The following is a 17,575-nucleotide window of genomic DNA, read 5'->3' as shown; positions in this document are numbered from 1 at the left end:
AGAAAATCTTGTGTTTCCGAATATAACGTATGTTCTATTGATGTATACCAGCTAACAGGAGTTTTGGAAAGTGCTGTTTCAAGGAAAATCAGAGATACCCAATAAAAACTTGGCAGCCTTTGTGTCAGCAGATGAAAAATTGTTGAAATTATGTAATGAGTAGCATGAAAATGACAGTGGTGTAAGCAGCAGAATACTGAGACTGACGGGTTGGTTGGAACAACAGAAACAAAATTTGAAAGTGGATAAAAATTATTGAGGTCATCGTGAAAGGAAAAAACCCACATGCTTGTGGCTTGGGACAAACAGGAGAACTGGTGCATGATGTAAGGACCTTGGGACTTGAAGGAGAGCAAGGAGAGGAAGCATTCCCAGTACAGTGGATCAGCTCCTCTAAATCAGAAGCAGAAGACAGCAGCTCAGGCTGGACCCTTGCCAGACCTTCACAGGCAAGCTGATGGATGGAGCCTGGAAGGCTTTTCCAGGGTGGTAAGTAGCTTCAAGCAGATGCTGCAGTCACAGAGTGTTTCAGGGCTAATTGTATTAGTTTTGACAGACTTGCTAACAGCTATATTTCTGAACTTCCTGCGGGAGCAAAGGCCAGGGCAGGAGGTGGAGCTGGTAGTTAATTCATAAAGCCATCCTTTGGGAAAGGAACCTTGGAAGATTTATGCCCAGGGCTGGCAAACAGGAATTCCCTGGCCTGGTCTGGTGAATATGGCAAGAAAAAGATCAAGTCATTAATCTCAGTCCCTGTAGGGAGACTCAGTTCATAAAGTAAGGTGAGCTGGAGAGAAAGCTGCTGGAGGAACTCCTGTTGTCAGGTTTGTCCATTTGGCCAGAGGAAGGTGGGTGACTACCTGGATGAACTGCCTGGGTGTTCATCACACCAGGCTGTGCATTTCTAAAAAATTATTTTGTTTTTAATAAATACTACTCGGCTTCCTGCTTCTCCATCCCTCAGCTATTTTCACAGAGCTACTTTTAAGAAACTGTGGAGAAGACAAAGAGGCTTAAAGAACAGAATGTTTTTCCAGTGATGACAGCACTGATTAGTCCCAGGGTATACCATGTAGGTGCGAATCTTAAAGTTTACCAGAAATAAAATTATCTGTGGCTTGATGGGAATGACAACACCAGTTATACCCTGCAGCATCAAGTAGCTTTAATCATAGCACCACCCTGAATGTTTTGGGACTGAGTCTCTATGTTCATTAATGTGAGCCAGGCTTTTTCACTCAGCCCTGTGTGTGTTGTGAGTGCATCCATCTGTCCACAGGAGAAACTGCTGCTGCAAGTCTCCCAGGGGCCAAGGGGACACCAACTCTGGCAAAAGCAGATCACTGTCTGTCTCCTTTTAAGACAATGTTTTTAGTGGATACTCTGAAATGAGTTATTTACCCTTACAGTTTTAATCAATCTCTATCAACCAATGAGAAGAAACAAGTATGAGTAGATGTACATAAAGAAAAGAACAGTTTACTTACAAAATGAAATAGCAACAGGCAAAAAATAACACTAATAGTCACTAGTTACAAAGGTGCTGTAATCCCACTGACTCCTGGGGAGCAATAAATTCAAAATGGGGGAGTGACCCCCCTCCCCCCCAAATCCAGTGCCCTCCTCAGGGGACTGCACTGTCTGGGGACACAAGGGGACAGCAGACAAACCCTGGGAAGGCAGGAGCTCAGAAAGCAGTGCTGGGGGCAGAAGTGCTGGTGTAGCCGGGACACTCCATCCCCACGATGTCAGCCCCGGGTTCACTGGGTGTGGGTGCTGTGTTGCTGCCTTCTGCTGAACTCCACTGGTGTTGCTGCTGCTCTTCCCAAGCCATGGGTGTGTGTGGGGAAGAAACCACCTCCCCAGGCACTGAAAATCCAGTCCCTCTGGCCCTAGCCCCACACTGCAAAATTCACTCTGAAACATGTTTTGATTGTGAATTGCAGCTTTTCAGGTTGCTGCTGTTGTGAGTCCACAAACTTGCCCAAAGCAAACCCCTCTGAGGGCAAGAAAGAAGCAAGAAACCCCAAAAACCCATGAAGGGGAGCCCTTGGCTTGAGCCAGAGCCTGGAGGCAAGAGAGCTCTTCTTGGGCAACCCTGGCTTTAAAAAGACCCAGCACCTGCTGGCCTCATGATTTGCAGATAAATGTGGAATAAAATAACATTTTGGGTTATCCACCACACTGTTGCTTCGTTTTCTTACCTGCAGGATCCAGCTGGGGAAGAGGGCATGGGGCCCCCACGTGCAAACTTCATTTGCAAAATTTTGTCCCTCTGGCTCTATTGTTAATACTTCCAAGTAACTTTTTCTGGAGGTCTAAGAAGAATTCATAGGTCTTAGAAATGTACTGCTATTCTACCTTTTTTATTTTCTTTTTCTTTTTTTTCTTTTTTTCTTTTTTTTTTTTTTAATCAATAAAATATAAAAAGAAACCCCAAAACTAAAGCCAAGACCCAAAATCAAGGTTCTGAGATTGCACAGAAGGCAACTTTTGTCCTAAGGAGCCCTGGAAACATTCTTTCCTGTTTTTGTATGGCAAATACAGAGAAAATCAAAACAGGACTTGCAAATGTTAGACATTTCTTGCCATTTTTCTTGTATAAATGAGTACCTAATAAAATGTAAATTCTCAAAATTGTCCTGCTTCATAATTCCTTATTATTGTTTCTCTTGGAGCTTGCTGATTATATTCAGTTTTTCTTGTAAAGCTGTACTGTGGCTGAACTAAGTGAACAGCTGTGTCAGACATAAACTCCATAAATAGCCAGAACAACTCTGTGGTTACCCTTCCAAATTTTTACAGAGGAAATGTATCATTGAAAAGCTAACTGGTAATTTTATTTATCTCAGTGGTTGTTTGGGGTTTTTTTTCCTATTTTTCTCAATGCCATTTGTTTTAGTTTATTAACCAGCATCTGGCTTTTTGTCTTGTTTGTGCTATTTACAGAGAAAGCAATCAGTGTAGTTTCTGTGCTCTTTTTTGGAAAATGCACTATTTCTGATCTCAGCAGCCCTTATTCCTTAGCCATTGACACAACCACTGCTGACTGATCTACTGATGCCCACCTTAATGTATATATTTTTTGAAAACTTGGGTGAATGACTCATGGAGTTAATGCATCACCAGCTGTAATTGAGAGAAGATCAGTGCAGAACTGCTTATTAGAGTAGCAAGATGACAGACATTGATACAGGAGAATTTTAAAGATCTCATTTCATCAGTCTTGCTGCTGCAGTGCATAGTTGCATTGAGGAGGGATAGGCTTCAAACACAGTGTTCTAATTCCCCCTGGGCTCAGTGTTTTTTTTGGACATGGAGGAATGTAAAATGAGCGCATGCTTGGTCCTGTAAAGTTTGATTCAGCTGTCAAGCAGAAGACAAGTTAAATGGTAGGTAAAATATTGTCATACAAATGTGAGTAAAAAGGGCATTACTCACTAGCCTGAGTAGTGAGAGAGTGGTGAGGGAAATACCTGAGTCTCCTTTCTCCCATCTCTTGCCGTGGCTGTAGGTGTTTGCCTTCACCAGGCATCTGCTGGCTGAGAGCAGTCAAAGGTAGTTAGCAATCCCTGGCTTTTGTCATGCATGCAGAAGCTTGTCTTTGCTCAGGAACTAGTTCAGTGACAGCTTTAAACTAGATGTGTCAGGGGAGGCTTGCCCTTGACAAACTGTGGGATGACATACTAAGGTTAAGAGGACAGGGTGCAGGTGAGGGTGCTCAGATGTGCTGGCCACACTGGAGCACATTTGATGTCTTATGGAGACCAGACAGGGGCTCCTGAGATAACAGAAGCTGAGAAACACCAGTGAAATATCTCAGTGACATTGGAGAGTCTTCCTCCAAGAGGGCAGCATGAACTGACAGCTCAGCTGAGATGCCTTTGCAGCGCTCCACACTGTGTGGGCAACAAACAGGAGGAGGAGGAAGCCACTGTGCTGCTGTGAAGTTACAACCTCTTTGCCATTACTTGGTGAAACTTGGTGGGACAAGTTTCTGGATTGCCCCTATGGATGGCTACAGGCTGTTCAGGAAAAGTATGTGGGAGGGGTTGCTCTCTATTTCAGGAGCTGGATTGAGTGTGAAGCTCTGTTTCTGAAGAATAGGCATGAGCAGGTTGAAAGCCTGAGGGTAAGAATTAGACACCAAGACAGCAAAAAGAGCCTCATGGTTGGCATGTACTGCAGGCTGCCCAGCCAAAGGGAGCCTGCTGACAAAGCCTTCTTGCTCCAGCTGCAGGAGCTTGTGTCTGCAGGTCTGCAGGTCTGGCCAGGGGCCTTCAGTGCTGGGCAAGTAACATGGCAAGGAGACTCCAGATGGGCACAGAGGATAACCTCTGCAGCCAGATTACAGAGAGCCCTACCAGAGGGAATGTGATACTGGACCCATGGGCCGCCAACACAAGTAAATTTGGACCATCAGAACCATGAATTTTAGAAAAGCAAAATCCCAGGATGTAGTCAACAGAATGTTGTGGGAAGCTGCTCTGAGGAACAAGGGAGCAAAAGAAGTCTGGTGGATCTTTAAGGATGTTTTCTGTAGAGCACAAGAACTAGCAAAAGTAGGAAAAGTTCAGGCAAGGAAGGTAAAAGATTGGCATGGGTTGGTCAGGACCTGCTGATCAAACTAAAGGGCAAGAAAGAAATCCATAGTGAGTGGAAGCAAGGACAGGTATCCAAGGAAGATTGTAGGGTCATAGCCCAGTTGTGTAGGAACGGGATGAGGGAGGCAAAGGCAAAGCCTTTGAGTGGAACTTCACAAAGGTCACAAAGAACAAAATGAAGAGCTTCCACAGGTGTGTCAGCCAGTAAAAGCTCAAAGAAAGCATTTATCCCCTTGATAAGCAAGGCTGTCTAACTGGTAACTAGGATGAGGAGAAGGCTGAGGTGCTTAAATTTTTTTTGCCTCAACCCTCACTCGCAGAGAGAATCAGGTTTGTGGCCACCTGAGGAGCCTGAGCATACATAAGTGTGTGGAACCTGATGCATCCCAGAGTCCTGAGGGAATTGACTGTATCGTTGCCAGGCCTCTCTTCATGATACTCAACAAGTCATGTCAGTCAGAAAATGAAAAAGTTCAGCTTTCCTGTATTTGCACAGCCTCTTACACTGCTTAGGGCTGCATCTACCCCCTGATCTAGTGAATTGAATGCTTGTCTTTCTGTATCATCAGGCTTTTCCTAGAGTTTGTGACTAGTCTCATCTGCCTTCCTGTGATGCTGAAGAGTAGCCCTCTCTTGATAACTCTTGATGACTGCTATAGATTAACTGTCATGGGCATTTGCAGGAGGGTTGCAGCTCTCTGCAAAATGAAGCTGCATGTTACATCTTTGAGAGGCTACACCACTGTGCATTCATCAGATTCTCTACAGACTGGAAAATAGCCTTCTATTACTCCCACAAACAAGTGTGGAAAGTTGTCTGCTTCTTTACTCCAAGGAACCCCTGCTTGGGCTGGCTTTGCTCTCACAATTGCTCTGTGTCAGTCCTCGAGGTCTGCATTGTGGGACCTTCCTCTCTGCATCACTGGAATGTCATTGCTGCCACTGAAGCACAGTTTAGGGTAAAGGCCACTTAGTCAATACCGGCATTCATTTGGAAAAAATTTAACGTTGGCATTTTCTTTGCTTGGTACTGCCAAGTGCCACGCTCCCTGATCCTGATTAGCAAAGCATTTAAACTTACACATAAAGCTCACATTGATTTCAGTGGAGCCAATTATGAGTCTAAATTTTCAGAAGAAGCTAAAATTATTAGGTTGGGAGTGAGAGCACTCTGTTTCTGGAGCGTTAACGAATATGTAAAATTAATCTTTTTAGAAAAAGCAACAGACCTCTACCCCCAGTTAAAAAGAGAGTTCATGATCTTTGCTCTCATACCTGTGGTGAATCAGACAAAGTGGGAGCAAGTGCACAACACACAGACAGGAGAATCAAATTTACACTGACATAATCATCCCGACTGGAAATTATAAGAGGTTTTCTTTTAAACCAGTATTTTTGTAGAAGAAACCTTAGTCTACGTATAATTAGGTTTTAAAACCTGGCAGCCATTTAAGCCGCACAGTTGGTAATTTGAGGTCTTCATGTGAATGCATTTTCCTATGTCAATGCTAATTTGTTTCTGGAAAAAAAAAAAAAGAAAAAAGAAAGAAAATTACTATTATAAAAAGTATCTCTTTTCTGTGGGGTTTCTCTTGAAGTACAGACAAAAACAGAGCTGAAATCTAAACTGAAATTGCCAGGCATGGATTCTGAATTGTAGGTTTCTTTGTAAGTAAAATGATTCAAATTCAGGCCAGCCTGAACACATAGATTCTTCATCTGAAAAGGATATTATCAATTACATCAATTAAAACCAGATGTGCAAGAAGCATTTGACTTCTGATGGAGTCTTGGTGATCTCCCTCTACCTTCCTGTGAATAAACATGAGTACCTTGGCCAGATATATGCCAGCAGATAAATGCTGTCTGTGCTAACCAACCGGATAAATGCATGAAAGTGGATGCTGTGGAATCCCACATTATGGAGTGGCAGATTAAGTATTTGGCACGCACATTAGGTGCCTATTTTTAAAAATTTATTCCTGTGTTTATTTTTCTTTCAAATACTGCTGCAGTAACAAGTTACTTGTACTTAACCAGTGATTTTGTATCTTTCCCCAGTAGACTAAAACCAGACAGTAGATATAAAGAGAAATTATGATAAGAGGCAAAAAAAAAATTCCATTCCCTAAAAAGGGAAAGAGAATGCAACTTTTCTGTATTTGCACAGCCCCTTACACTGCTTAGGGCTGCAGCTATCTCCTAGCAATCATTTATCTTACCTCAGTTAAACAGAATGTGCAGTACAAATGGGTTGCGGGGCACTGCGTCTGCAGGTGGGAAAAGGAGCAAATGCAGGGGGATGTTGTAACATGCAGTTCCCAAAGAATCAGGTGCTGTCAGAGTGACTATCTGCTCCTGGCATCTTCCTGGGGGGTCTATGGGAGAGGACTTTGGGAACTTCATGAAGCAGATCTATACCTGTACTTGAGGGTGTGGTGACCCTCCATGACTCTCCATGCAGATTATTTTTTTTCCATTGAGAGAATACTTTTTGAAAAGGCAACAAGGGGTCTTCTGGGAAGCAACCCCAGGGTGTCTTGGTAGAGTGGGAGGGTTCAGGCAGGATTTGGGAGGGGATTTTTGTGCCTCAAAGGCAAGCAGTGTATTTAATATCGATGTGACTGCTGACATTTCTGAGTTATCCAAGTATTAGATTTGCATGGAAACTGACAAACTCTGTGGTCAAGTGAGATGAGATTAAAGAAGTAGTACATTCTCTGGAAAGTGTGATAAAGGGCTAATTTGACACAGGCCCTGACAGCACTTTTTACTCATAGCTGCAGCTCGGGTGATGAAAATTAGTATCAGAAATGGGATTTATCTAATATATATTGACACTAGGTTAGAAGGATTATTTTCCTGATAATCTGTGGGATAACATTACAGACATGGGTGTCCTAGTTTGTCTTATTTGTTTGTTTTGTGGTATTTTGGGTTTTTAAAATTTATTTTTAAGTTTTCATTATTTGTACCACTTGTTTCTGGCGTTGCTTTTCAGGTTTCTGTGACTCCTGTAGTCCATTTTACTGTCCTGATCTTGGTTCTGATGTCTTAGTAGAGCCTTCAGGACCATTCTTATGCTTCACTGTAGTTTATTTACTGTTGCCTCATTTTTCTACACATTGTTTCTTTTGCACTTTTTTTGCCTCCTCATGCACTTTTAGCTTGTCATTGCTAAATTTCATTTTCATTTATTTAATAGCATTTCATTTTTATACAGAAGGCTGTTTTAGACCTTGCCCCAGAGAGTAATTTTAAAATAATCTTGGACTGCTGGTATGTTTAAATGATGCTTTTACATTTGACAATTTTTTGAATCAGCAGACTTGAACATGTTAATTTTACTACTTAGAAATGTCTTTCTAGTTTTATTCTTTGAAACCAGAAGTGCTTTGGGAGTTTTTAGCTGCAATGTCTCGTTTTATGTATTTAATGTACATGAATGTTTTTAAATGTACATGAAAATAAAAAAGTTTTGATCTATAAAACAGCTAAATACTCCTGCAAAATATTTCTGTGTGTGCAAATTGTCTTGTCAATCAAATTGTCTGTCTACAGCTATAAGTTCTAAAGGGTACTACTCAATAATCTGCTTTTCACTGATAAAATATCTTATCTCAAATTTGCCAGTAATTTAAAAATTGTGTTTAAAAATGGTGGGAGACACATGAAGTCGCATTTGTGTGAGTACAGTAGGATATCAAAAGGTTAAGTGGCTTACCAGGTGAGTGGCAGTCTCAGCCTCCTGACCTAGTCCCAGAACTACCATTCCTTCCTAAATTAGTACTTTTTCCAGGGATGCAAAAGCGAAGCCTCTGACATTTATTATTCTGGCGTGCGTCTGTTCCCAGGACATTACATCTCTGTGGACACCTCTTATGAGGGTGAGAAGGCAGTGCTGTCCAGCCCTGACCTGTACTCCGAGGAGTGGAGCTGTGTCAGACTGATCTACCAGATAGCGACCACGTCAGACACCTCACCTGGCCCTGCCAGGCTCAACCTGTACCTGAGGCAGGAGGGAGAGAGCTTTGATCGCCTGCTGTGGTCAGCCAAGGAGCCATCAGACAGCTGGCTCATAGCTAGCTTAGATTTAGCCAACAGCACAAAGAAGTACAAGGTAAGACCAGTTCTAGAAGATGCCACAGACTTTCTGGTGCATCTGTTGGGCTGCACTAACTTCTTTTTTTTTTAATATATGCAAACTTATTTTGAGCCCTGTTCTTGGTGTCATTTCTAAGGCTGGCAGCACAAGTCAGCCGAGCCCTCTGTCCCTAGCACGCAGGAGCAGCTCAGGGGACACACGGCCAGCTGAGCCCTGCCGTGAGGATGCCTCATCTCCTGGTATCCCAGCAGAGCTGAGGTGCCACGTGGCAGATACAGAACTCCTGGTGCTGGGTCTGCAGCTGTGCTCACTTATTCCTGCCCTCTGTGCCTTTCTGGAGGGAGTCAAATGCTGACAGAAGAGTATTTCTACCCAGAAACCATAACGTTGCATCACTCACAATAATATTTTGCATAACCACAGCTGAGGAATATGGAATTCCATACTCTTAAATGAAGTGTGGGAATTTTTTGCCTTGTCTCATTGTCCTTCAGCATGTCTTCTGTGGTTGAAGAGAAGCACTGGCTCCATCTTAAATGCATTCTGCTGAACTTTTTTGGCAAAAGCACACCTGACTGTAAGGATGATGATTCCCCAAGAAACATTTAATTTGTTCCCCTGTTTATGCCGTTTAAGTATTCAAAGCACTAATGAAATTCTAAAATCGACAGTTTCATTTATATTGTGCAGCTTGTACTGGAAGGTGAAATGGGACAAGATAAATCCACCAGTATAGCAGTTTTTGAAATCAAAATAACTTCTGGATATTGTATTGGTAAGTACTGTCTGCTGAACCTTCATATTCTCTGCATAGAAAAGAATGCCTTGTTGGCAGTTTCAAAACTGGATGGAAGGTCTGGGTTTTAAAAAATATACAATGGCTTTTTCCTAATTGAAAAGGACACTCCTATATTCAATACTGATAACTTTTAAGCTAAGAGTGCACAACCTAGTAAGTTATCTCTGTGATATATATATACACACACACACACACACACACACACACACACATTATATACAGCAATATAAGTCTGAATCTATTTATTGTTCAAGCAGGAACAACTGTTATATTTTAAAAAAGCTTTGCATGGTTTCAAATACTAGACATAGCAGCTGCAAGATTATTTCTGCTCTCTGCCTGCTCATGGCTTCCTTACAGTGTCATCTTGAGGCTGCAGAAAAAAAAACTCTGCTGATATGTATATTTACCCTTACTGCCATTTCCTTCTGACATTTGCTAGAAACTGCTAATGAAGTTCAAAAATTCCAGTGTCTAGGAGGCTGGGAGACCATCACATTTCTGGAGAGCTCTGGTGGAGTCCAACCGAGTTGTCACAATTCTTTAGCTCTGTGAAGGAGACAAAACAGTTGCATTACTGTTACAAAATACTTATCCTGCTTTGCTTCTGGCCATCCCTGATTTACTAGTGAAAGCTCTGCTTTGACTATTTACTACAAGGAGGTGGTATATTTAGATCTGCTTCTGTTTGTTCTGAATTACAGCAGTTCTATTCTGGCAAATGATGAAAAGACAGATTGGTCCAAAGAAGATGGAAATGAAAATTTTATCAAAAATTTATTTTAAAAAATTGATGTTTATTATGAGTCCCTAAATGCTGTGTCCAGTTCTATAAATACAGGCATTATCTACTCTGCCATATGTGAATGGATGCACTCAGCTGGTGTTGTCTGCAATTGCAGAATGTGACTTTGAAGAAAATCATCTTTGTGGCTATATGAACCGCTGGAATCCTAACGTCAACTGGTTTGTTGGTGGAGGGAACATTCGGAATTCTCAGTCTATCCTACCCAAAGACCACACACTTAACAGTGCACTGGGTAAGCAACAAATATAGAGCAGAAATATAGTGGAAAAAATCTGAGTCTGTGATTCATGTATGACTCTCATACTGTGAGTTATTATTATGTGAGTTCTTTCCATTGTGGGGTTGGGGTGGGGATAGTATGAGTGATTTATGGGAAAAAATGGGGATTAGAAAGAGGTTGGGGGATTTTGAAGAAGTTTACACAAAATTGCCTGTAAGCCTTATAATAAGATCGTTATACTCTTTGCTAGGATTCAAAAGCAAAGAGTTACTCAGAGGTAAGGGTAAAACTTTAGATGTGAGAACTGGAAAATTTCTGAAAAACTTTCTGTGTATTCTGAATGTATGGGCCACAGCAAGTTTTAGATTTTTCTACTGCTTCTCTGTACATCTGGCAGGGGTTTTCTTTCCAATGGCTACTGAGAAAATTGAGCAGGAAAACAAAGGTTTTCCAAGCATGTTTTAATAAACATGCTTGAAGAATCTTGGGTTAAACTGTACAGTTCAGAAGTTTTGTTTCTTTCAGTAAAATGCCATGCCATTAGTACAGCCCCTCAGAGGCATAATGCTGGGAAGAATTACTGGAATTTCTGCACTTGCCTTATATGAAATGATAGTCCTGGATACCTCGCTCAGGGAAGGGTTTTTACACAGCTGTGAAGAAGGGTTGTGGTATAACTTCACCTTTGCACAAAGTACCACAGCAGGTGATGGTCAGGACATCTGGCTGCACACTGTGTGTCTTGGATGGCATGGTGCAAAGAATCACATCTCATGAAAGGCAGGGTTGATCCTCTTTCCTTAACTCATGCCGCTGTGCCTTTTTATTTATTTCACAATTGTGTGAGTTGAGTACAGAGTGTCACTCCACCTCTGTGTCACCCCCAGCACGAAATATTGGTCAAATTTTGTTGAAAATTTAAACTCACCACAACTCCAACAGCAGACAGTGGATCAGCCTATTAAATAAGTGCTGTGACAGGAAATGCTCCCAACTGGGAAGGATGTGTTTTCTTGTAGCCACAGCACTTCTATTTCACACCAAGCCCCCACTGCTGACCATTTACTAAGAGGACCTTGAGAAACCTAAAGTCATGGAAGAGCCTTCTTTTTTGCAAGAGTTAGGCTGTGAAGTTGCATCATCCAGGGACATTATAGCTAAGTTATGAGATGTGCTAAAACAGCAGAACAAAAGTGAAGCTGACAACCTCACAGGCAAGGATTGCTGAAGTCTCCAGTCCCTGGCCATGGGCAATCTGGAGAAGACCCACAGCCAAGCAAGTCCTTTTGCCTCCTTCCAGCAGAGTGAAATGAGATGTGACACCTAAAGGTCTGAGACTGCTGTGTGCTAATTAATCTAGTGGTGTTCACATAAAACAAAGAGTTTGCAGTTCATGCTGAATTACCCCACCATTCTGACGCTTCAATTTTCTCCAGGCTTTCTACTTGTGAAGCAACATTTTTTTGTTCATCAAATACTGTTTAATGCTGTGTTTCTGGGAGTGCAGAAGAAGGAAAACTACAATGCACAGCATGTTTGTGAACATGGATGTGTCCTGTTTTATTAAAGCAATCCAAGTAAATTAACAAGATTATTAGCCATGTGTTTTCTCATCTATTACACAGCAGTTCATTTAATATATCAAGTTATGGTCAAATAGCTTTTTAGTCCTTACATGTCTGCTCAGTGTATCTAGGATTTGTTTTATAAATGTCTTCTTTTTTCTTCATGGACTGGAGTTTTTATGTAAAGTCCTTAAAGAAGATTTTTGGGAGATGTTAATGAACAGAAAAATACATTACATATGAGGAGAGTACCTTCCTATCATAAATATGAGCCAATATGACCGTCAAGATTTTCTAAGGGTACAGCTTCTAAAACTTGGATTTTTTTGAGTGCTATCTTAATTTAAAGAGTTTAAAGAGAGTGCATATAAATACTATACTGAGCTGTTGGGAGGCAGGGAGTTTACACAGTTTTTGCACATTTTTCCATTTCTATGAATGGCTCCCAAAGTTTAGAGTTTATTACATTTCAAATACAGATAAAAGTATAACTTCTAATAATAATAAAAACTTAAGAAAATAAAGAGCTGAGACTGACTATTTTGCCAGTGGTATCTTAGCCAAACAATTTTGGGTTGCACATAGAAGGAAAAGAGAGGAAAAAAAACCCTTTTAGAATTATTAAAGTTTTCTAGGAAGCAACCATTGCTGGTCAGGTCATAGATATATATGTCTAGTCCCTGTCCATCTGCTGAAACTTCTTGTACATGTTGTTCTTTAGAGAGTGTCCTTATTCCAAGTTTTTTTCTGCTTCTAGGTCACTACATGTATGTGGACTCTGTTTATGTCAAACATTTCCAGGAAGTGGCCCAGCTAATCTCACCGAAGACCACGGCCCCAATATCTGGCTGCTTATCCTTTTATTATCAACTCAAGCAGGAAAGCAGCATTGTTTTTACTGTTTACCTAAGGGACATGAGTGGCTTTTATGAAGAGATCTGGAAAACAGACAGTGCACTGAATGCAGAGTGGGCGCTGGCAGAAGTTGACTTCAGTGCGCCATATCCCATGGAGGTAAAGCAATCATTCCTGCACAGTCCAGCTGCCACTTCCAGCTTGCCTCAGACATGAGGGCCAGCTCAGGATAAGCCAGGAACATAGCAGGGACCAGCCAGTGCCTGAGAGATGGCTCTGTGGTGGTGATCTGTGATTTCCTTCGCCCTTTGCCTAAAGGTCAAAGATGGATCACTTTCCACATTCCTGCTTGAATTTGAAGCCAGATGCTGTAGAGCTTGATCAGAGTACCTTGGGAGGTTGTAAAGTTTGACTGATGGAAGGCTTTTTTAGCTGCTGAATAATATCAAGATTCTCTCAGTCCCCTATTTCTGTGACTCTATGATCCATTTTTGAGGATGCTGAGTATCATAAAATAATGCATAAGAAAAATACTGCAGAAGAAAAATTAAAAACATAAAATTGAGTTCTATTCTCCACCTTACTTAGATCTTGCAGCTCCTGAGAGAAAGTCCAAACTTGGGTCCTAAGAGTACAGTAGTCCTTAATTGTGAAAGACAGCTCTTGATGGTTATTATAATGACTGTCAAGAGTATCAGGAAAAAAATGGAGTACTTTATTCCCTAGTGTTCTCTAAAAAGTACCCCAAACTTAGAAGACTGAAGTAGTTATTACATACACATGTATATTTGCATGTATATTTTACACATATATATGTAATATATATACACACATATACTCTCTCAATACATATATACTTCTAATGCATGGATTACAAATAAATTCTACTTGCTTTAATTCTACCTAAGTTATTTGCTAATTCACCATAAGCCTGTTTTCCAGAAATTATTAGGAGTAAAGCTATTTTTCATGAGATATTACATAGCCCTTTAACACTCTATAAAGTCAGTGATCATCCATTTAGATTATCACACTTCAAGGAAAAGGAAGGCAACTCTCATAAGGCTTCATCATACAGAATGGAAAGTGAATTACTGATTCAGTAAATACAAACTAAAAGGGGAAAATCATTCCTAGCACTATTGATGGAAATTAGTTAATGATCACTTAGAGCTTGGCAATACTGTCACCGAGTTTGCGAAAATATCCTCTCATTTCCTGGTGGCATTCAAAAATCCATCCAGAATGTTGGAAACTGTCCATACGGGAAAAGATAGCAAAACACAGGATGTTGTACCACTGGGTGAATGCACAGGCAAACTTTGTGTTCTGCAGGGTATGCAGCTTCAGCTCTCTCAGTTAAAGATTTGAAAAGATTTTTTAAAAAATTAAAAATATTGTCCAAGAGGGAGATGCAGATGATTAAAAGTATGAAGAAGTTATGTTAATGAAATAACAGTTTTCAGCCTCTATTAAAAAAAGATGGAAGTAGAATATGGTAGAAATTCTTAAGAGTCATGAAGATTAACTGTTCCCTGTTTCTCAAAATTTACATTGCTGTTCCGAATTAAGAGTTACCATATAACAGTTTTAAAATAGAATGAACAGAGGGTCTTTTCATATATGACACAACCATAGAACTCACTTCCTCAATGTACCGTAGATACCATAGTTAAGATCAGTTAAAAAACTGATTAGAAAACTTAATGGGAAAGAAAGAATGAATCCATCAGGAATTTAATGTAAAGGAAGAAGAACTGAAAGCCTGTCTTCAGTTCTTTCTGTAGGTGCTCTCTGCTGGAAAAAAAGACACTGGGCTAGACAGGCTTTTAATCTGCTCAAGGAATTTCTGTGTAATCTAACACAGTAATTATTTCAGAGATCATTTTATAGAAATAATATTAAACCTTATCACATAAATTCTTTGGTTGCTTCAAGAGGGCCTTCCTCTTTCTTTCATCTAGGTAAAGGAGATTGCTTAGGATTCTTTCACTAGCTCGCCTAGTTTGTCTCCCATCCTCAGGCAAAACATTACAGGCATTGCTTTCACTGAAAAGAATCTCATTCTGAAAGCATTTGTTCTTATTTCCTTGCTTTGTCCCTGGGATTGGCTTTCAAAGTTTTCCTGTATCTCAGAGCTTTGATACTTAAGAGAAATTTTAGGACACTTCCTCAAGAGTTATAGATGTTCATTCCACTTACTTGAGGAAATTATGTCCCCTGGGAACAACTAAATACAAGCACTGTTTGATCTTTTTGGTAAACAAAACTCAGCAATAGCTTTTCTGGTTCTTAAGTAAATTCTCTACAGGAAATCTTCCTTGACAAGTATGGGTTTCGATGTCTGAGGATGTTTACAGAAAACTGTAAAATTTAGTATTTTAATAGCAGAGTAATGAACACAGGGGGGTTTTAGCTCTTGATCCAGACAGATTCTAGATAAAACTGGAGCTCTAGTCACTACAGATTGATGATTGTGAATAGTGGTTTTGTATAATACAATGGCAAAAGCCTTAATGCATCTTTAAAAGTGATGCTTCATAAAGCAGCAGAAGAGCTGTGTTCCCTTTGGTGTTTCCTTGTCCTTGAGTGAGCCATGATCTAGTGCCAAGGTCAGGCTCTGATTTATATCCCTAATAAGTGATATAATTTAATTTGCCACACTGTATGAGATGTGCTGGAGTCTATCTGGGACATCCAATCAGAATTCTGTATTTCAGATATGTCTACCAAAATTAATCCTGAGTATATGGCAGATGATTAACAACTTATTACAACTTCTAGGTAATATTTGAAGTTGCTTTCAACAGCGCCAAGGGAGGTTATGTTGCCCTTGATGACATTTCTTTCTCTCCGGTTTACTGCAGCAATCAGACAGGTATGATGAGCTCTTACTGCTATTTACCTCCCTTGTTTTCCCCCTCTGCCTTGCTCCTCAGAACTGTCTGTCAGTATTTTCAATTTTGGTGCTACTTTCTCAACTGACCAGCCCATTTGGCTTCTCTTCCTTCAGAAGACATGACAACAGATAACATTGTTCATTCATTTTTTCCAGAAACCAATCCTTAATGCTTCCTTTCCAAAGACTTTGCCTCGAGGTTCTGCAAACAGAGTGCTGGACTAAATTTGCATCACTACGGGTTTTGGGAAATTACCACTTGCAGGCCTGTCACAGAAAGAGAGGGTGGCTTTTCCCAGGTGTGATGGTGTGAGGAAGAAAATGCCCTGGGCTTTTCATTAATGCCAGTGCAGGCATTGTTCATACCACATACCCCGAGGCGTTGTTCAGAGCAAAAACATGAGCCTTGCCTCCCTGTCTTCACTCTTCCAGGAGGTATTACTCACCTCGGGCAGTGGCGTGTCTGCCAGGTATTTGGTAGGTTTTCTCAACAGACACCACCTGAATCCCTGGGACCTCTGACGTAGAGGCACTTGGGACAAAGGACTGTCATTTGTGAATGCAGCCTCTTCAGCAGCTGATTGCTGGGCTTTTACTAAGGCACTAAACACCAGTCAAAAGTAGATTAGTGGTTTCCCACTGATGCCATATATTCCTTTGGTCATAAGTTTAATTTTTTTGGCTAATTCTTTAAATTGATCAGCGAAAAAGAGCCTGGTATCCTCCCCTTTTTATCTCAGAGTATCTTCTAGCTCTGCCTCCACTGCTGAAGTACCACTGGTGAAGGAGGTAGATGCCAGATACATTAATCATTAATAATTCACATCGCCTGGCTGAGTAAATCCATTGTTTCATTATCTCCTCAATACCTTTTTGGTGTTTGCTTTATTTTGCAACAAAAAATCCTAAGTTACATTTGCAATTTTCAAGGGGTTGGAGCTGCTTATCTGATTTTTTCCATTTTAATTTTCAGACAATTTATATCTGTTGAGAAATGGAATAAATTTTATGGCTTTTTCTGCCCCAATGGTTGAAGCTCAGATCTAATCTGAATGGTTCAGAATATGTGCTGAATACGATAGGTTCATCTAGAACTCCACCTACTAACTTTGATTTTGAATGTTGGTTTTGTGGTTGTTTTGTGGGTTTTTTTTTTTTTTGTTTTTTTTTTTTTTTAGAAATGAAAGTAAATTATTAGCTTTGTACTTTCTGGAAATACAACATATACTGTTTGATCCTTCAGACTTATCGATTATTGTCATCTTCAATTCTTCTGAGTAAAGATATTAAAAAGCAAGATCTCTCCATCCTCCTTGAATTTGGCCATAGCAATATATATATAACAGCACTAAGCTTTTTCTTTATTTTTTTTGTGGAAGTTTTGTTAAACAAAAATTTTGGAAGAAAAGGTATCTGAGTACTAAACCTGCTCAGCAAATAATGAATCAGAATATGGATTTAATGCTACATGGTACTGCTCCATCTGTCTTTTCTTCAACTAGGAAAGCAGAGGTGGGAGGCCATGACTGCAGGAAGAGTAAGACACATAGGCAGGGCTTAGATTTGGCTATTTGAGGCTGAAAAGACCTCAGGCGTCACTCCAAAGACAACATTTTTCTTCTGCTAAAGCTGGTTACCTGTGTACCTGCCTATGCTGGCAAAGCTCTCTGAGTGTCCAAGCAGAAGGGTAGTGTGTGCAGCTGTAAATTGATGTACACAA

General features: G+C 40.5%; 1 protein-coding gene across 2 annotated transcripts in view; it reads left to right on the top strand.

Annotated features, from left to right (window-relative positions):
* MAMDC2 (MAM domain containing 2) overlaps positions 1–17,575 on the top strand; it is a 55,039-nt gene that overhangs the window by 19,766 nt on the left and 17,698 nt on the right. For both annotated transcript variants that reach the window (XM_056514420.1, XM_056514422.1), the window contains exons 3-7: positions 8,459–8,724; positions 9,400–9,484; positions 10,411–10,548; positions 12,859–13,115; positions 15,741–15,834. In XM_056514420.1, coding sequence (XP_056370395.1) covers positions 8,459–8,724; positions 9,400–9,484; positions 10,411–10,548; positions 12,859–13,115; positions 15,741–15,834 — 840 coding nt within the window. The remainder of the gene's footprint in view (positions 1–8,458; positions 8,725–9,399; positions 9,485–10,410; positions 10,549–12,858; positions 13,116–15,740; positions 15,835–17,575) is intronic.

Source organism: Oenanthe melanoleuca, chromosome Z, assembly GCF_029582105.1.
Source record: "Oenanthe melanoleuca isolate GR-GAL-2019-014 chromosome Z, OMel1.0, whole genome shotgun sequence".
Taxonomy (NCBI): Eukaryota; Metazoa; Chordata; class Aves; order Passeriformes; family Muscicapidae; genus Oenanthe; species Oenanthe melanoleuca.
The sequence above is the reverse complement of the archived record's forward strand: the minus strand, read 5'-3'. Positions and strand labels throughout refer to the sequence as shown.